The sequence below is a fragment of the Pituophis catenifer genome, unplaced genomic scaffold (genome assembly GCF_029215685.1).
Source record: "Pituophis catenifer annectens isolate HBS135680 unplaced genomic scaffold, rPitCat1.0.hap2 SCAF_4, whole genome shotgun sequence".
NCBI classification, from domain to species: Eukaryota; Metazoa; Chordata; class Lepidosauria; order Squamata; family Colubridae; genus Pituophis; species Pituophis catenifer.
This window is the reverse complement of record NW_027256884.1, coordinates 79,467,765-79,488,884: the sequence shown is the minus strand read 5'-3', so window position 1 is coordinate 79,488,884 and position 21,120 is coordinate 79,467,765. Positions and strand designations below refer to the sequence as shown.

Genomic DNA, 21,120 nt, shown 5'->3' with positions numbered 1-21,120 from the left:
ACAGTTTAAGCTAGATTTAAGATAAAATAAGATGTTGATAATGGAGACAAGTGCTCCAAATTAAAATAATGTACAAGAAAAGGTGGAGCTTTTCTTTCAGCTCCTGGGGAAACTGCCATTTCAGCTTCAAATCTTTTATCTAAAGAAAAAGGAGGCAAGAAGCATTATACTTCTACTGGCAGAGCTGTCACGATTTGAGCTCAGCAGCTCATTTCACCAGAAAACAGTGAAAACAAAGTGAAGTGCTTTTGAGCACAAAAGGTGTCATTAAAAAAAACAGGGTAACAACATTGTCAGGGTAAGAATAAAAGATCTTGAGAAAAATAAACGCTTTGCTCGGGAAAAAGACATGCAAAGAGGCTAGGATATGGCTCGAGTGTCCTAATTATAGAAACGTGCAGCATCTTCGTGCATTTAAGGTAGCTCGTGTTAACGTTCTCTAGAAACGAATTTCCTCGTGATGTGGCTTTAGTACTGGAGACAAATTGCACTAAATAAAACGGGGGGGGGGGTTTGCAGGGAATAACGGGGAGGAGTCACCCGAACTTCAAGATCTCGATCCTTGTCGAATGCAATTATTTCTTTTATTGCATCTGTCCCTAACCGAGCGATCGGGTTACATTACGGCAAATTCAGCTTGAATGAAGTCTTTGGTCCCCATTCCCCCTCCCTCCTCCCCAGTTGGAGGGGAAAGGAGCCCCAAGCAGCGGCACCCAGAGAGAGCGAGGCAGTAAGGCAGGCACGGTACAAGAGGGAGGGGACAAGTGATCGACAGATCCAATGAGGAAACGGCAGCCAACTGGCTTCCAAGGAGGCTGGAGACAATTGATCTGCGGGAGCTGGCTCGGGTTCCCTCTTCAACGTGAGCAGGAGAAGCCTTAGCGTTGTAGTTGTGCTACTCGCCCTAGCCGAGCCTGGAGCTTCGTGGTCGTCGCATTTGCCGGGCATCTCGGCAAAGCCAAGACTGGAAGCGGGTTCCTTGCTTTTTTCTTTTTCGCCGTGCCATTATTTCATTGACAAGAAGCAAAGCGCTTCAGTCCGTCATTCAGCCGCCGGCAACTCCCCACGTGGACTCCCGGGTGCGGATCACATTGGCAAGCGGGTGCTGCAGACTTCAAGCAGCAGCAGAAGCAGCAGCAGCAGAGAGAGGCGGCTTTGCAGAGGAGTTCGCCGGTGCCGCTGCGGCTTAGCGATCGTGCAAGTTGCGGGAACGGGCCAAGGGGAGAGACGCAGCCCGAGCTTTGGATCCGGGACGCCGCGATTGCAGCAAGAGCAGGATGCCGGCAGCTGCTGGCGACGGGCTTTTGAGCGAGCCCACGGCGGCGAGCTTCAGCGACGACGAACCCACGACGCCTCCCCTCAGTCCGGAGGGGACTTTCCTGGCCGCCTGGGTCAACGCTTCGGCCTCCCGGGAGCGCATCCGAGAATTCCAGCACACCAAGCGGGTCGGCAACTACCTGATCGGTCGGAAGTTAGGAGAAGGCTCCTTCGCCAAAGTGCGGGAAGGGTTGCATGTTGTGACCGGAGAAAAGGTAGCTTCTTCCTGCAAAGCTTTCCATTCTTTTTCGCCGGGGCAATTTCCCGCCAAAGAACCCCAGGCAGTCTTTATTAGCAGACATTATGAGCCTCTAGCGCGGCCGCTTCCACTCCTCCCATTTTGGGAGAGAACTGGGCCGGATGGGGTTAGCTATCACCCGGCTCCGAGCGTTTTGTAGCACCGCCTTTTCCACGGACTAAGTTGTGTCTTTTTTTGCCCTTCAAAGTAGCCCGTGAAAAGGCCCGTTTTCCGAGCCCTGTAGCTAGTTGCTTTCAGCCGTCTCTTCCCATCCCGACGCCGCTGCCCAATCCTCATTCCTAATCCGCCTGCAAGGGCCGCTGTTCGCAGCTTTCTCTCTTCCCCCAGACATCCCTGCTTTTACTTCACAATTGTTGAGGTGCTTCCAGACGAAGGGCGCCTGGCGCTTCCAGTCGAAAGATACTTTGCAACCAGCTATTTTGCCCGTTGCTTCTTAACAAGGCTTCGGGGCGATCGCCACTTATGCAGTTATGGCTCACACGAGGTATTTTCTAGCTTCAAACCCTTGTGTCTTTTGCCATTCCTTCCTGATCTTCTTTTCCCCAGTTAACAAAGAAGAGTTGTTGCTGCACAATGGTCGTTGATTTGTAGTATTGGAGATGCAATTCCGTGGGAAGCCCCCTTGAGGGGGAAAAAAAAGGTCAGAGGAAGCCGTGAGAACAGGAATGGGTTACAAGTGGAAGGCTATGTTTTCACACAATCCTTTCATTGTTCCCAATATTTTACAGAAGGCCCAGATGTCATAATCTTCTGTTTGTAACCCTCCTGTCTTTCTCTGCTGGTTGTTTATTTTTCTTTTTTGGGATTAATTAAAAATGACTTTTTAAAAAGTCTACAATATATTTTAATTGGCAGAGCTAGAAACCTTCTCTGTTGAAGCCCTTAAATTTCCCCATGAACACTTAGGAGTTCTCTGTTTGACGCTGGGTGCTTGCAAATCAAAGCCTTATATGTAAACATCATCTGAAAGATTTTAAATGAAGTTAAGAATAGAAAGAGGGGCTGAGTATGTCAATATTAGGGAACAGTAAGAAGACAAAGGATGCCTTCAGATAGCTTCCACTGGTCCCAAAGAATAAGTACAGGATACCCATTCCATCTTCTGATCCTTCTCCAATCATCTCCTGCCCACCCTTCCCCAAAAGCTGGCAAATGTAGCAGTCTAAATTAAGAAAAAAACCTTGTCCGGAAGCGCCCAAAACCATACAAGACACTCTAGGCCTGTGTACATAATAGTAAGACTTAATGAATTTACTGATGTTTAGTGGTAAAAAAACATGGACTAATCTAAGTTGTGATGGACTATTACAGCCTTCCTCAACTTGTTTCTTTGGAATTTATTGGATGACAACATGCATAACTCTTACTCTATTCTTGTTGATTGGATTATTATTCAATGTGTTTCCAGAATATCTAGTTTGAGGAATCTAGTTTATTGCAATAAAATTAATTAGGAGTGGCCCCAGAGAAGCTTTTATTTTGCTGCCTTTCTGCCCCATACTCATAATCTTGTGGCAGGGCAAAAATGCTCATTTGTAATTGCTCCGAAGGTTTCCCATTCTTTTAATTTTTATGTATGGGGGGGTGGGGGGAGTTAGAATAGTTTCATAGTGTATTTTGATTGACAGGGTAAAGGAGACATTCATATGAATACACTCTTCATGTTCTAGATCACCGGAATAGTCACCTTAAATCTGAAATTCAAGATAATAAAAATATAATATTTAATAATCTGAAACTGTTCATTTTTTTGCTATTGGAAACTCACTTGTAGTTTTGTAACTTTTTGAGCTTGTTAAATATACAGATTACTGTGTAAATGAGATTACTGAAGAAACTCTTCATATAATACTTAGGACTATTCAAGACAACTGAGATAAGTGACTTGGTGAAAGAAACTGCAAAACATTTTGTAAGTTATTTCTGTTACCTAATGTTGGAAAAGTAATAACTAATTACAATATTAAATAATTGTTACACCTTATTCAGTGTAGTTTTCTTGGCAATACTCTGTAAGTGCATTACCATTGCCTTATTCTGCATGATTTTCAACTTCCTAATCTCGCGTACAGTTCTGGAATTAGGCTAACAGGGAAGTTGAAAAAAAGACAATAGCAAATAACTCCTGTCAGGTTAATTTGAAGAGGACTTTATTTTTTTTAATTCAAGTACCTATCTAACATTTCATTGTTCATATGGATTTACATATGTCTTGTCTATGTCTGGAAAAAGAGGGCAAGGCCTTCTCACATCCAATCAGCTTACCATAATGCTTTAGATATTGCTTTGAAATCCATTAGTAATTTGTGGGGCCCAGATACTTTGATTATGCTGCATCTGCCTATGCCTGCTACATTGAGTAATTAGTTTTAAACTCTAAAGTAGTAGTCTAGAACATTGAAACCTTAAATCAAGGTGGTATAGCTCTGATATATTCCTGAAGTAATAAAAAGTCTGTCTACATATATTTTGGGACAACAATAGTTTGATGATTCTAGAAGACAATATTAGTGCAGAAATTATCTAAGTCACATGTACCGCAGTAAATGTGCAGAATCTGATTTAATTTTCTATTTAACATACCGTAGATAGATAGTTGGTGGATACTATATTTCTTACAATTGCTCTAAAGAAATTTGAGCCTGTGCATACTTTCTAAAAACACCACACTGCTCAATGGAGCTTATTCTAAACTAACTATGCATAAGATTTTAGAAATGGAAGGGATCATTTCGGCATTCAGTTCCCTGTTCAGTACAAGAATTGAAAGTAAAGGCTCTCCAGCAGATAGCTCCTTGAATAGATCCAGTGAAGGAAAGCATATTATTGATTGATCTTAAAGTGAGGAAGGTTTTTTTCTTAATGTTCTGTTGGAATTTTGACTTCATGTAACTTATATATTATTCCATATCTGTTACTCAGGTATCATAGCAAGGTAGTCTTGCTCTTTTACATGAGCTTCTTTGAAGTATTTAAAGAGTGTTCATCGTATTTTCTCTTTTATGTACTATGGGCTAAGCACATTCATCTCTCTAACTCCCCGCTTTTCAAATTTTATATCTACAGTATGGCGAGATATCTAAACAATTTCCATCCTGTCAAACTAGGGAATTGCAGCAAAGAATTACTCTGTAATTCTTTTCAGAATACCAATATGTCTTAAAAGAACTCAGAACTTTGGTCTAATACTGCAACAATGATAAATCAGAAAACCAAAATTATGGCTTTTGCCAAAAGGGCAAAGCTTCTTCTCTGGAGCATTAATGACAATGAAATAGAACAAGTGACTAGCTTTAAGTATTTAGGCTAGTCATGCATGCCACTGGATCAAGGAAGGCCCACTGTGTATATGTTGCTGTTACTAGACAAAGACCTTCCAATGCAATACTCAAACTTTCTGATCCAAGGGAGGATATTATGTTCCAGCTGCACTTAAGCGTTTTTGGACTAAGTTACTAGTCCAGTTTCTCTATGGGACTCTGGTTGGCCTTCCTGCTTCTCGTTTCACCTCCTTGGAAGAGAATACAATCTAAATTAATCAGAGTAGCTCTCCAGATATTTCTCTGAATCTCAAATGCACATCTACGACTGGAGATAGATATGATAAAAGTTGAGTCAAGAGTATGTCTAGATCCTATTAACCTTTGAAGCTTAATTTCTATCATTAATTTTTAAGGACATTTTTAGTCCATTTTGGTCAAGGCTTTTGAATCTAATCTTTTAAATCTAGACTACTCTCCTTCAGTTCTCAAGTGGAATCAGATTAGGCAAAACAAACCCTGAAGCAAGGGACAGAGAATACAGAGTGGCAAACAGTTATAGGGAAAATATTAGGCAGATTCCTACCTTTAATTAGTAGATATTCTGGTCATTCAGAGTTAGCCTATGCCCAGATGCCTCATAAATGAACTACTTTTTGTACTGTTCATATAGCTAAGTCTTGTGCAGCAGTATGGAAGATCCATTGGACCCCAATGGACTAATCTTCTATAATGAACTCTGTGTAACTATATTATTTATATTTTAGATATTACCACTTTATTGTAATTTTAGATGTTAGCATTTTTAATATAATTTTAGTGCTTACATTATATTTAAATATAGGATGCATTCTGAATCTTACAGATGTTAGGTTTTATATACTCTAATTTCATTTTAAAATCGTGTTTTATTCCTATTCCAATTTCATTTTAAATTGTTGCTACCAAAATTTTGTAATAATTGTTTTTGGAGCGCTGCACTTTAATATGGCCCAAGGGTTAATCAATAAAGATTGATTGATTAATTTTATATATGTATTTTAATTCTGTCTTAAAGCTTTTTATCAACTTACTAAATTAGAAATACAACACACACATTCGTGTTCATAGAGCACTCTGTACTGTTCTGTGATGCAATAAACTAAACTGAAATAGAAACAGGATAAAGTGGAATGATTTCTATACATTATTTGATAACAATACTTGTTTTGAAACTGTCTATTTGTATTTTCACATCATTCTGCTAGCTTATGCTTGGTTTCTATCAACTGCTATTGCAAGATCATTTTGATTTTATCTATTGTCTTCAGAGGTATTAGCTGTTTCACCTAATTTTGTGTATACTGCAGATTAGATAAATCTCTTATTCATTCACCAATGTTGGTTTTCTGCTTACAAATATTAGATCATAACACTTGTTATTAAGAAAATTGTGAAAAGTAAATTAAACAAATGAAAGCAATGTCTTGGGCATTAGAAAAGAATAAAGATACAATTGAAAATTATTAAAGTTCATTGTTATTATAAATGTTTAACACGATAGTGTTACCCGTGACTTTTTATCAGTATAAAAAATTAATTTAAAAGATGTTCCAATTAATTGTTAGGAAAAATCTTTAGAGCATGATATGGAAATACTGTAGAATGCTATGTTAGAACTTGGTGTCACAATTGTGGAAAGTATGCCACTCAGTGGTGGTTCAGATTTGTGCAGCCTGATCTGGTAATCCTAATTATATCATGCTTCACTTATACAAGCATCCAAACTAAGCATGTACAGTATATGTTGGGACCCGGATAAGCTGTCCAATTCAGCACCACTCTTCATTTTTTTCTGAATTTTTCAGGAACTTGTTCATATTTGTAACAGGGCAAAAGAAATGATGTTAGGGTGATCAGAACTGGGCTGCAAAAATCTGGACAGCATCAAAGAGATTCGGCGACTAGGTTTGTAAACTTTTCACAAGACAACCCCTCTATCATGAATCTTTTCCTGTTAATGCAACTGATAAGACATTTTATTTTCTGCCAGTACAGAGACACAGTGAATGGAACCAAATCTTTGAATTGTTATTATATAGCTGCCTACAGATTGGGAAAAGTATGCAGAGAATGACTTTTGGGTTTTTTCCACAATTCTAGGTTCAGCAGTTGCTGTGGTAAGAATCTATATGCTTTATTGAAATAATATGTAATATGCATGTACAGTATTTTTCAGTGTATAAGATGCATTTCCCCCCCAAAAAAAGTGGGTGGAAATATCTGTGAGTCTTACACAGCAAATGTTGCCGAAGCCCCGCCTACCCGCTGGCCCCACCCTTCGGTCTCTGCCTCCCAGTAATTTACCTCCTTGCAGCAAACAGCGAACAGCCTGGTCAGCTTCAGCACAGCTTGATTTAGCACAAGCAGCTGATTGGCAGTTGGATTGGCCTCCCAGAATACTGCCTATCAGCTGTTCCAGACTGCAGGGATTGTCGCCGCTTCTACATGCCCCATTTTTGGCCTCCGTGTGTCCTGCTTTTGGCCCGTTCCAGATGGCAGGGATAGGCAGCGGCAGCAGCAATCCCTGCGGCCTGGAACGGGCCAAAAACGGGACATGCAGAGGCCGAAAACAGGATGCGCAGAGGCCAAAAATGGGGCACACAGAGGCCGAAAATGGGGTGCATGGAGGTGGCGATAGGCAGCACCAGTGATGGGTGGCAATGGGCGGTAGTGATTCCCTCAGCCTAGAACAGCTGATAGGAGATATTCCGGGAGGCTGATCCAACCACCAATCAGCTGTTTGTGCTAAATCAGGCTGTGCTGAAGCTGACCAGGCTGTTTTCTACAAGGAGGTAAATTGCTGGGAGGCAGAGACAGATTTTTTTCTCCTTGTTTTCCTCCCCAAAAACTAGGTGCATCTTATACTTCGGAGAGTCTTATAGTCTGAAAAATACAGTATTTCTTTTTTCCTCATCTTGCATTCATATCATTCTATTCTTCTATTCCCCATCAGCATTGCCCTTCTGTTTGTGTGCTCTGAGAAGGTCAGAATGGGTTGCAAGCATTTCTCATGGATGTCCATGACCAAGATGGAGCAGGGCTTGGAATTGAATTGTCGCCAGTGCTCCAGCTGCTGCCCCCCTGTCTCTCCTATAAGGAATCACTGCGGAATTTTTTGTTCCTGGATTTTTTTCTGTATAGCTTCCAGCTTGATGGGGTCAATTCATATTTCTTTTGCTGTCTTCTCCTAGGCCAAATTTAGTCCTGTTCTCTTGTTTTTAGAGAGGTATCCTGCTGACAGATTGTTGAGTCCAAAGACCCTTTGTACAATTTTTTTCCAATGTTACACTGGATTGGAAAGAATAACAAGCCGGAGAATTCTTATAAATTTTATAGTGTTGATAATTCTTCCCCTCCCCTCTTACAATAAGCCAATCTAGATACTCTACTGGAGAGGAGGAGAAAGGGGGGCTCAGAATGGGACAGTTCGCAATATTCCAAGCTGCCTGTCTCATAGGGATTCATTGGGGAATTTTTTTTTTGCCTGGAATTTCCCCTTCTTTACAGCCCTTGTCTGGATGTAGCCCATTTTCTTTTGTGAATTCTCCAACAAAGTTTAGTCCAGTTATGTTATGTTTGTAGAGAGTTATCCTGAAAGACAGATAAATGGGTTCCAATTACTTCATAGTTTCCCCATATATTCCATGGGCTGAAAATAATAAAATGTAGGTGTTAATCCTACTTTAGAATCTGAGAAAAGTCAAATTAGATCCAATTGGCCTTTTCAAAATTATTAGATAATCCAAAGTAGAATGGATGGCATTTCTCAATGAGAGTTCAGCATCTTTGTTTTGGATTGTATGCTTTGGATTAATGGCTAATCATAAATTAATGTGACTGTGAAATTCAGATTGTACTTTCCTCAATTCTTTTCACTTTTTAATTTGTCCCCAAAGTATACCAAATGCTTCATTTATCTTTGAGGTAATCGTTCTTACAAATAAGATTAATGGCATTTCAATTTAGTAATTATAAATTTAAAAATTAACTAAAATCTAGTTTTTAATTTTTTTTCCAACTATGACTAGTTTTTTAAAAAATAAATTTCATATTTCTTTAATTTTGTCAGATATATAATTGATTCCTTTGACCAATGTGAAATGTTTCTTTAACAGATATTGCTATTTTAAAGTGGTGTTCGTTTTAAAAAAATTCCTTCCCAGGAGTATTTAAAAAATTGAGATGGTGGCTATGAATATATAATCAAAGCCCTCCTCTTTTTTATATTAGTTGCATATATAATGCACGTCAAGAAAAGCAGGGCTGCAGTCCCAGCTTTTAGTTTGATTTTTTTTTTTACATTGGTATTTATAAAATTTGTGTACCATTTAATCTAGTAGTTGAATGACAATGAAAAAATCCCATTATTACATGACAAAATGACTAGAATTGCTTACTATTTGTAGGGTTGGATCCTGAGATTAAAGAATTATACATTTCAGCCAACACTTTGGATTCTTTGATTTCAGCTATTGAAAGATACATTTCATTTATGCTACTGCAATTTTTTTTAAAAATCAATTATTTGCTCTGGTATGAAATCAGATTTTGAAGTACACTACTTTGTAACTGCTAAAGATAACCAGGTTATGCTATAAAGACAGAATAACTAATATTAGAAGGATCTTTTTATAGAAATCTTTTAATATTATTTTTTAAATACAAACAGCTGCTATGCTCTGTATTTTAGAATCTTGGAAATGCAGGGGAGGCTTATGTAGGAAGAGCAAGCAGTGCTGAACGCTGTAAGTTCTTGTTAATCTTCCACAAATTCATAATGAAAGAAGTAACAGCTTTCTAAAACAGCTGAGTAGTACATCTTTTTGAATTAGTCAGTGGCTGATTATCTTCCATAGACTTTAAAAACTGCATACTACCATAACAAGTTTATTTTTTCAAATGTCTTGCTTTATATTTTGGTTATTTATATATGGTATACAAAGAATAATACAGTTTCAAATTTTTGCAGATGTAGAATTATCATCTATGTATTTGTTTCAGTGGACTTCATACATTTCATTCCTATAAATTATTTTACTTAATTGTATGGATCTCCAAGAATAGGATTAAGTATAGGATTAACACCAATTTACATTTACATAAGGATTATAAGAAATGTAAGAATACATATACAGGAAAATGAACATACTTTTTTTATTTGCTTGAAGTTGCCATGGTAAAAAGATTTCCAAAATGTAATATTTATCACATCTGCTACTACATTTTTCTCCATTTGTCATTTCAGAAGTATTTATAATATGTTTTACTTAATGTGTGGCATGTTTCTATGACAATATACGTGTAACTAAATTAAAGTTGCAATAGATCAGTGGTCCCCAACCCTTGGGCTGCAGCTCCGCATATGTGAGCAGCAGGCAAGCATGCAGATCCAGCATGCAAATCCAGTTGCACAAGCAGTGGGTGTGCATACACACTTGCATGCGAAACTCCATTTTTGAGAGCTGTGGACGTGCCCACCTGACTGGAGCTGTGCACACACGCACACAACCATTCCCTCTCCCCTCCCCTCCTCCAGAAAGGTAGGACTGCTGCAATAGGTTACCATATTACTAATAATCTTTTCATTAGCCAGCATATATTGAATCAAAATTTCCTGTTAGGTCCCCATTCAGAACTAATGACTATATTATAAAATGCTTCAAGTCAATATGAGACTCCAGATATTTCACTATTTTCTTAATAAACCCTCTACTGGTTAAAAGAACTATAGTTTGCAAAACAACAAATGGGAGAAGAAAATAGTGCAGAAATGGAGAAGGTTTATTTATATACTAGACAACTCGTGCTGTGGTTGGATCATTATTTCAGAGATACTTCACAGAGACACACAATACTTCACAGAGATACACAGAGACACACAATAATCACAGGCGGGCAAAAAAGCAGCTGAAGTAGGAACAATTTTTTACTTCCTGCAGGCTTCCCTATTGATTTTTTTTTTCTTGCAGGAAACTGGCAGGGAATATTGGGAGTGGCAGTCAAATGACCACAGTTCAGCACTAAAGTGGGCACAACTTTGCCAAATTTCAGTTGCACAAAGTAATGGATTTTGGATGCATTCGTGAATTAGCCCATATGAGATATATTGATTCAAAAATTATTGCCCTGTGTATGATGCATCGTTTTGCCCAATTGAAGGTAACAAATAATTAAGCGCACACAAGAGTTTTAGAAGTATATAGATATGAATCAGTGGTGGATTTCAACCGGTATTACAACCGGTTCACTTCGCATGCACGCGCCATGCAAGCGCCTTGCATTTCAGGACAGTGGAGGCACCGCGGCAATCCGCTCTACAGCGCCTATCAGCTGGGCTATAAACAAATATAGGTAGGTATAGCACAGTTGATGGTCGGAGCAAAACAGTTCGCTGTCAGCTCACCATCGCCGCTACAGGCTTGCCCAAACTAGTAGAAACCCACCACTGATATGAATGCTGCATATAAATGGAAATCTGGTAGCCCTATTTCATGTAACATTTTTCTCTTGCTCCATCAGTACACTGTCCTAAACTTACTGAGGATAATTATGCCTAAAAAAATGTTGTTTGTGCTAAGCTATAATTTGTTGAACATGTCAGAGTTTAGGCAGCGTAACTAGTATTATGAGATAAACCCAGGAGCAAAATACACACAGCACACAGAGTCTTTAGATAAATAACAGTGGTTTATATACAACTAAATATATACAGACTTATACGTATCATACAGTTACTGACACAAAGAGAGCAATGAAATACATGACGAGAGAACATGAGGAGGAGAAACTCCCTCTAATGGCTTCCCTTATATAGGCAGCTTCTTACCCAGCTTCTTAAAGTGGCAGTAACCCTGCTGCCTCATTCCCATTGAATCAGACTTCAGTTGCCTCCGCTTACAACCTTACATCAGCTTACAGCTGTTAAATCTACATAACCCTGACAGAACAAGATATAGAAACCTGATTTCTATATCCTTCTAGTCCAGAACCAAACAAATACAATATAACTTTGTTTAAACACTGTTTTGAAGTTAATTATTCCAGTCAAAATACAGATTTTTAGATTTTAGAAAGAGCCGGCATGGTCATACTCCATTCAGTATTAAGTATCTGGGGGTGCAGATAACTAACAATCTGAACTGGTCTCTCCACATGTCATCCTTAGCGAAGCATAAACCAGTGTCTGCATTGTCTGCGTCAGATGAGAGCACATCTTTCTCCTTCTGTCCTGGCCACTTTTTACAAAGGCACGATTGAGAGCATTCTAATAAACTGCATCACTGTTTGGTTTGGTTGTTGCAGTGCCTCGGAGAGAAAGTCCATTCAGAGAGTGGTAAGGATAGCCGAGAAGTTTAAAGGAAGCTTGCTTCCTGTTATTTGGGATACTGCTTATAAGCGCTATGTGCTTAGAGCTCAAAGCATTGTTAGAGATCCCACACACCCTCTTCACGGTCTGTTTCTGTTGCTCCCCTGTGGAAGGAGGTTTCAAAGTAATTATAGCAGGACTACCAGATTCTGTAACAGCTTTGTTCCTTATGCCATCCGTCTGGTAAACTCACAAGGTTGTTTCACTCGCCATATACATGTATACATCCAAAGTAAACTTTGTTGTTACTCCGTGTCATATAATATATGTGGGTATATGCATAATTTTGTATTTTTTTCTTGTGTTATGTTTATGTAGTGTATGTTGGAGGTGGTGACCCTCTGAGAGCTCTATGCAACGAAATTTCATTTTAATGTATGCTGATGAGTGTTCATTCAAAGTGACAAAATTAGTCTAAGTCTAAATCTTAAATAGAAATTTCCTAGTTTGAACGAGTAATTCTGTAAAAGATCATATTGCATCTTTCCTTCTTTATTTCTCCCACGTTTTTGTAGCTTCCTGTACCAGAACTACTTTTGAATCAATGCGATTGTGTTTGCCATGTACTTTAAAATGCAGTTTTTACATACCATAAAAAAAAAAAAAGTTGGAACATTTGCTCCAGACCCTGCTTAATGCTGATGGGCATTGATCACCAAGTAAATTTGTTCCTTCAGATGAGGAAAGAGGTGCTTATTTTCATATCAGTCAGAAATTCATTCTTTAATTCAGATGGGCTCAAATATGTTTCTTCACTTAAATTGAAAATCAGTGTCTAACTCGTAATCTACGTATTTTTTCTTTCTTTTAAATTCATTAAAATGAAAAGTTACTTATTAACCCAAAGCTTATTTAGAGAGTGCTGTAAAAGCACTATGAAGCGGTATATAAGTCTTAAGTGCTATTGCTATTATAGCTACTTGAGGTAAGAAAAATAACACACCCCTAGTTTTCAGATTTTGCAGTAAAGACTTAAAGAGCAACATCTGCATGCCCAAGCATTCTGCATTTGAAACAGTAGCACTCTTGTTCCACTTTTTTTTAAGGAGGAGGTTTCTACTGAAGCAGAGCATTCTTAATTTTAGGTTCAATTTATCCAGCAGTTCTATAGTTCTCATCATAAACAGAGTTCTTACAAAACTTTGGTGAATTTAAAACATTTCCCTGCTTCTTAACTCTACATGTAACCAGAGTACGTAGGAAGGTATAATTCTGAAGAATAAGTACATAAATATTTTTCTACCCTGCCTGCCCTTTCACACTGTGTTTAGTAGTTTCTGTCACATTGATGTTGAATGGGAAACAATATACAGAAGCCTATTCATCAGTTGCTAATTTTTATTACTCTTCTCAGTAATGAAACATGATTGGCTGAAAACTTGAGCGTCGTACATGAGAAAGATAGAACCTTTTAGTAAATGCGGGGTGGGAGGGAGTGGAATATCTGTGAAATAACATATTTTTAAAAATAACTTTTTGTTAAATTTTTGGAAGATGTAATATTTTAAGAGCAAATCCTATACGGTAGATGTACAAAAAAGAATAAGAATTAAGCTTTGTTAGCAGAGCATAAGGTAGTGCATACCAAAGAATTTTAAAAGATTTAATACTTCGGATAAGTCCCATACCATCTTTGTTAAATAATCATCTGTTTTCCTGGAAGAGTTGTATGGACCAAGTATATTTTAAAATGTTCTATCCCTACCACACTTAATGGCTTTCTATATTGCAAATCTTGAACAAGAAAAATATTTTTTTCTAAGGGACCCATTGATTGCTACTTTACACTGACTAAATTCTATAAAATTTATTTCTTTTCTAATCTTTTCTTGCGTTCTGCATCAGGTTGACTTGATAAACACCTGGCAGAAAATCTACTTTTAAGTTTACAGTTTTCAAAGTGTTTTTGGCATTGCACATTGGTGGCGAGCCCCACCATAATTTCTCTCTTTCTCCTTGTAGACTTTTTCTCCCCATAGAGGGCCAATATTTATTTGCAATAACTTGCAAAGTTAGATTAAATAGATGCCAGGCGAGATCTTACATAAAAATGACATCTGATTTCTTGTACGTAGTTGATTTTTTAACAGTTTTATGATGTGTAAGGTTATGTATCTGGCCATGTTTTGTATATAAAGGTCTTTTTAATAGCATGACTTCCACAAGATTTTGTTTATGGCAAAAGTTCTTTGAAAGGTAGTGGTATTATGCTAGCCAACAGGTTCAGTTATTTACTAATCAATCATGAACTATTGCTAATAATCCTCGTGAAATATTTATATTGAGTAAACTGTCCTATGTCAGGGGAGGAGGAGAACCTTTTTATCTTCCTTTTATAGCTCATGTGGACGAAAGATACATTGAGGAATTTAGCATTGTTTAATATGCTTAAAATAGATTTTAACACCCGATGACCCTAGAATGTTAGTTCATCTATTTGCCAACTCTCTTTTTCCAACTTCCTCACCTTCAAGGAGATACATGAAGGGAAGATTCCATGACATTCCTAGAAATGTGTCTGAATGGAAATGGGAGACTATGCAAACAGAGGATCATGCATTTTTTTTCCTTTGGAAGCTGAGAGAAAATACAATAAAGGGGAAGAAAAATATGTTTCTTTGATATAAACATTTGTCTCCCTTTTTCCGCTTTCATATTTTTGAGTTACTTTCAGTTCAGGAGGGGAATGATGAGGTAAATAAGGAAAATACATTTGTATTGCATATCTTTTTGATCTTTCAACATTGTCTTTTTTCCTAAATTTATAAAATGAGGAAGGGGATGACCTATAGCTGAGCTGATCAGGTATCTGGCCAGAAGCAACACACTTGGCCTCTATGTGTTGTGCATCAAATATCTTCTCTACATACACTCATGACTTTGGATGTACTTCCTTCACAGCTCTGCAGACAGCTTGATTTCGGAGAACTGTTTTGGAGCAAAGTTATAACATAGCCAATAACTCAGTGAGGCTCAGTGAGTGTCAGCCTTCCTGGATAAACCAGACAGGAAATATGACTAAATGAACTAATTCTTCTTTATGGTAAGGCTACAATATCTTGAAGGTCCACATACCTGCCAACACTTTTAACTGTCTGAAAAATTAAGCAAGTCCTTTCTAAGTTTCTTCTCTAACTATTAATCTGTTGTGAGCTCCTGCTCTCTTGTCTGATTGTTTCTTAGGCAGCATTTCTTCCCCTTATCTCCCAAGGTCATCCACCCATCCATTACAAGGAGGTTGTGAGAGGCACAATGAGATTTGGGGAGGGAGTATAGGGGTGTGATGGAGACACAGCAAGGGTGCATGAAGGTGCAAAAGGGGGCAGCAAAGCTTAGGAAGAGACACAAGGATACAAACGATGTGAGGGAGGTGCAGCTAGAGTTAGGGAGGGTACATGAGAATGCAAAAGTGATCTATGTAGCACAGGCATAGAGGAGCTGGGGGAGGGTGAGCAGGTGGGTAATACTTAACTCCAGCAACTTTCCTTGCCAGATTCCCCATTGACTTGGGGCAACTGGTAGGGAAGGTTTCAAGTGGTAATCACATGATCTTGGGGCACTGAATCAGTCATAAGGGTAAGCCCAAAGCCACCTTATTGGGGAAATAAGCAACATATACATTTAATAAATAAAATGTATAAATAAATAAAACCAGTTGTCAATTGTCCAGATTGTGATCATGCGACCATGGGAGTGCTGGGATGGCTAGAACTCTGAGAACTAGTCGTAACCCCAATTCATTCAGGATCATCATAATTTGAACAGTCACTGGTCATAACACAAGGACTATCTGCATTTCCATTTAGCTCTCTGTCAGTCATACTTCACTAGCCTTGTCTAATCTAGCCAGTGTTGAAGCACTCCAAGGATGAATCAGATAGTGATATGAATAATAGTTTATGTTGCTTTTTTTAAGTTACTTTCAACAAGTAGGAAAACAATAACTATCTTCCAAACCCGGACCACGTTCACTCCATCTACTTTTATCCTATGGAGTATAGTTCGCTTCCATTCGTTGCATTATTTGTGATAATTCCAGTGATTAAATGTACAGATATGGAGCCCAGCATTAATAAATGTTTTGGCACCAGTCAGAAAAAATGTTTCTGGAAAACTCACTAGCTTTCTTCAGACTATGGAGAGATTCTTTTTATGTTTCATGCTATTCCATACTAAGAGTGACATTAAAACATTTCCTCCATAAATACTATCCATGTTTGAATTTCAGTCCAGGGCTGCAGTACTGTGCTCACTGCTGCTGTCACAATGACAAGCAGGTGTTCTGTAATTCTCCAGCTTCAAACTCTCTGTCCTGGGATATAACATGTTGTAATATTTGTAAAAAGGGTTCAGGTGTGAAATGCCACTGGTTCACACCAGTTTGGGCGAACCGGTAGTAAAAGAAAAGCTACCAGTTTGTCTGAACAGGTATTTACGACGATCAGCTGTGCCATGCGGTTTATGTTCGCTAGAAAGCAGGAATCCCGCTTTCTAGTGAAGCTAAATCATTCGGCATAGCTGTTCTCCCCCCTCGCTGTTCTACTTACCTTCCAAGCCTCTTTTTTCTGCGCAAAGCGCGCCTTTGGTATGCGCTGCAAATGTGCGCACAGCGTGCTTTTGGCGCGCGCTTCGCAGCATGCTTTTTGGTGTTCACCATGCATCGTGCATGTGAGGGCAGCAAACCGGTGGCAATCCGCAGAGGATTTCACCACTGAAAGGGTTACTTGTTTTTATTCATGTGTATTAAATATATTTTAACAAGGTTATCAAGACTTTTTCAGGAACAGTTTTAAATAAACTTTTAGACATACAATTTTTTTAAATAAAATGATCTGCATTCAATAATTTATATGTCAGGGTAATTTGCAGTGAACATGTGCCTGCTTTTTAAAACCCTTTTCTCAGTGTAATTATAGAAACCAGTGTTTTGTTTCCTATCAGCAAGCTATTTTGCAAACACCATGACTTGAATGTTTTAATGGAACTGAAAATAATTTAGTCATGATGAATATAAGGAAAAGGCAGTTCTGAGCATAAGGAACAAGTACTAAATTAGACAAGCTATTTCACTTCAGGATTGCTTTTCCCTATCCACTTGAACTTCATAACAAATGGTGAGGAAAATTAATTAGCTGTATGCATTCCTCCTTTCTAACAAAAATGGTACTTTTAATTTCTATCTTTTGATACTGAAGAAAGAACAATTATTATACATATCAGTTGATAGTTATGGTCAAAATATATTACTAAGACACAACTGCATGTTTGAGAGTTCTACTCCATTAAAGATATTAAATTGGACATCTAGAAAACCATTGAAGCGCCATTTTCTGACCTAACCATATTAAAACACATTTGCTTTGACTTTCATTACAACTGAGATACTTAATAATATTATTTTGTAGCCTTTTTAGTTCAAAGGATTGTCCTTGTTTAAAGTAAAGGGAAAATTGATAGGAAAGCGATGTATTTAGTTGAAAGAAACAAAGATCCTTAATGAAAAACAATCCTGTAAAAAGAACAGTAGACAAAAATCAATCATCAATTTCTATTATATTCATAAGCAAACTAAAATGATGATTTTTTTAAAAAATAAACTATTTACAGCATATAACTTGAAATCTTGATTACCTGAACATAGGCTATGCCATATGTAAATTGTAATATGTAGCTGAACTAGTTGTGAAAAATGAAACAAAAACCAGAATTTTCCAAGACTACAATTTTCAGTACACAACATGCCATGTTTTTGGTTAAAATAAATTGATGAATGTGATTTAAACACTTTTCCTAGCAAATATTGCAACAACCACCTTTTATTTAAAATGTTTTTTTTTAATTTTTAACAACTTTGTTTAATGCAAATAAGGTGATCTGCTGTTTGATAGGATTTAGCTATAAGAGACTATATCTGTCTATCATCTATAAAACATCTTCCCAACCTCCAATTGCTTAGGAAACCTTAGTTTTTAGAATTTTAGGTCTGGATAATAATAATAATAATAATAATAATAATAATAATAATAATAATAATAATAATAATAATAATAATAATAATAATTTTATTTCTCTACCGCCCTTCTCCCGAAGGACTCAGGGCGGTGTACAGCCTATTTAAAAACACAAAACAAAACAACGATTAAAATTTAAAATCATTAAATAATTAGGCTCCAATTAAAATCCCAGAAATTTAAAATACCCCAAATTAAAATTATTATGTTGATAGCCCGGCCTGGCGGAACAACAGGGTCTTCAGTGCGCAGCGAAACACCCGGAGGTCAGAGATCTTACGTATTTCCAGGGGCAGTTCATTCCACAGGGCTGGGGCTCCCACAGAGAAGGCTCTCCCCCTGGGTGTCGCCAGCTGACATAACTTGGCCGATGGCACCCTGAGGAGACCCTCTCTGTGGGAGCGGACTGGTCGGTGGGAGGCTGTTGGTGGCAGAAGTCGGTCTCGAAGGTACCCGGGTCCTATGCCATGGAGCACTAAGTTAGAGAGGGTAATTTTTTAAAAAATAAAATTACATCTAAATCATTTAATAAAGTAAAGACTATTAAGTTTGGGGATGAAATGGTTCACAAATCTTTTCAAATAATATTTGTTTTTCTTCCTGTGGTGTTTCCTGTGACTGGAAGACAATGTATTCTCTCTGGTTCTTCCTACAACTCTACTTCCACCTTCTGCCAACAAGGAACAGCTTTCCAGTATGCATAAATCAATTTGCTTTCAGCAGATGAATCCTTAAGAATAATCTCCTTAAATGTATGATGCTCAACTTCAAAAGCATATGCAAGGCCAGTTACTTGGTTAAGGCAGGATGGATTTACATCATAATTAACCATGTGAAACAGCTTCAAACTCTTTTCTGTAATAGAGCTACTGCATGCTTAAATAGCTATCTCATTAGTTACCTGAATCCATCTTCTGTTTAAATACATGCGTAGAAATTCTGATTTCCTTCAAAATGTTTGTAAAATCATAAAAATTACCTTGTGGAATCAATATAGAGTAATCTACTAGCATTTTGCACAATTACATTGCTAAACAACTTCTATTTTTAACAAATTTATTTTTATTATCACATTTTTACAACTGCCATCTCCCCCATGGAGCATTACTTTGATCTTTTCATTAAAAGTGAAGCTAGTTGCAGTATTGCTCTGTTCTTTAGGTCTTGGCAGAAGATCAGCTTGTTGCCTTTCTCAGTAATGTTCCTTCCCCACCCCCAATCTAATCCATGCACAACTGTTCACTCTTGATCTGCAGAAATTTATCATTCATTCCAAACCCCTAGGACACTGGTTGGAAGATGAGGTCAAACTGCACTGACATTAGCAACTCATATTTTATCCCAGAAGTAGTTTACAAGAATTATTTTCTGATGTAGATTAATTTTATTACTTTCATTATTTTGGCAAGTTCTTTCTTAGAAAGGAAGTAATCAGAATGCTAGTCACTGGTAGAAGCAATTTATACAAAGATAATAATGGGCCTCATGCCAGGTTACATTTATGTAAATAAGATTATTGCTATTGAAGTTAAAGATAAATTAAATTCTTTCCCCTATCCGGTTGCTTTATCACTTCCCTGCCTCAGACAGTTCTAAGAGAGTTAGTTTATTCCGAGAAAGTTTGGAGTGCTTCTTATTCTGCTTCGAACCTGGATACTTAACTGATGACTGCAGCTAGAAGTGCCCTTATGCTGAATAATCTGGTATGTCAATTGTGCCATGCTTATTCAAGCTGGCCATAATGATAGAGGTCTTAGCAATGCTATATTAGTTTATTGCAGCTCTGCAATAAGGTAATATGAGCTTTGAAGAGGCTTCAGATAGTGCAATTGTCCAAAGAGTAGCAGTGAGAATCGCAGTATGCTCTTGCTTACGGTAAATATACATATAACAATATACATATTTTCTGCTTCATTCAGTCGTACCAGTTCCTGGAGACTGCTTTGATTACTCCCTGCAGCTTTCTTACCAAGGCTTTTCAAAAGTGATTTGCCATTGCCTCCTTTCTTGGTTTGAGAGAAAGTGACTAGCCCAGGGTCACCTAGCTGGCTTTGTGCTTAAGGTGGGACTAGAACTCACGGTCTCCCAGTTTCTAGCCTGATGCCTTAACCATTACACCAAACAGGCTCTCATATATATTATAATTATGGAACAATTGTAATTATAATGATTGGTTGCACATTCAAGACTACAGTATTTTTCGGAGTATAAAACACACTTTTTTCCCTCTTAAAAGAGGCTGAAAATTTGGGCGCGTCTTATACTCTGAATGTAGCTTTTTCGAAGCTTTTTTTCAGCCCTAACAAGTGGTAGCAATACTAGCGAGTGAAGCGATCTCCGTGCTAAGCTTTTTTTCAGTGAAGCGATTTTCCATGCTTTGCCTGCTCCCTCCAACTCTCAGCTGTGAAATTTTTTTCCAGCCCTAATGAGGTGCTAGCGAGTGAAGCGATCTCTGTGGTTTGCCTGCTTTTCTCATTGCTTCTCTCTCCAAAGATCGGTTTTGCTTTAGAAGCTGTTTTTTATTCCCAAGCGGGGGATAAAAACCATCAAACTAATGTGCTGAAGCTGACCAGACTAAGGACGCTGGCCAGATGACTACCTGATAGGCAGATTTTTTTTTTCCTATTTGCCTCCCCAAAAACTAAGCTGCGCCTTATACTCCGGTGCGTCTTCTACTCCAAAAAATACCATATGTTTGGACTGGATTTGAAATTTTTATCCTTCTGTTGAATCCTTCCCCATGACCTAAGATAGGCAGATGTTGTTTGATGGAGGTAAAGGTATCACTACAAGTAAAGCTGCTGGAGACTTCCGGGTTGGCTCCGCAGCGCCATTGACGGTCTTTTTAGACCGCCGCCCCCGTGA

The 21,120-nt window shown here is 38.0% G+C and overlaps 1 protein-coding gene across 1 annotated transcript in view; it reads left to right on the top strand.

Moving 5' to 3' along the window:
* The first annotated feature begins 1,277 nt into the window (after positions 1-1,277).
* The window catches only part of HUNK (hormonally up-regulated Neu-associated kinase), a 56,350-nt gene continuing 36,507 nt past the window's right edge, over positions 1,278-21,120 (top strand). The window contains exon 1 of the mRNA XM_070943631.1: positions 1,278-1,532. Coding sequence (XP_070799732.1) covers positions 1,278-1,532 — 255 coding nt within the window. The remainder of the gene's footprint in view (positions 1,533-21,120) is intronic.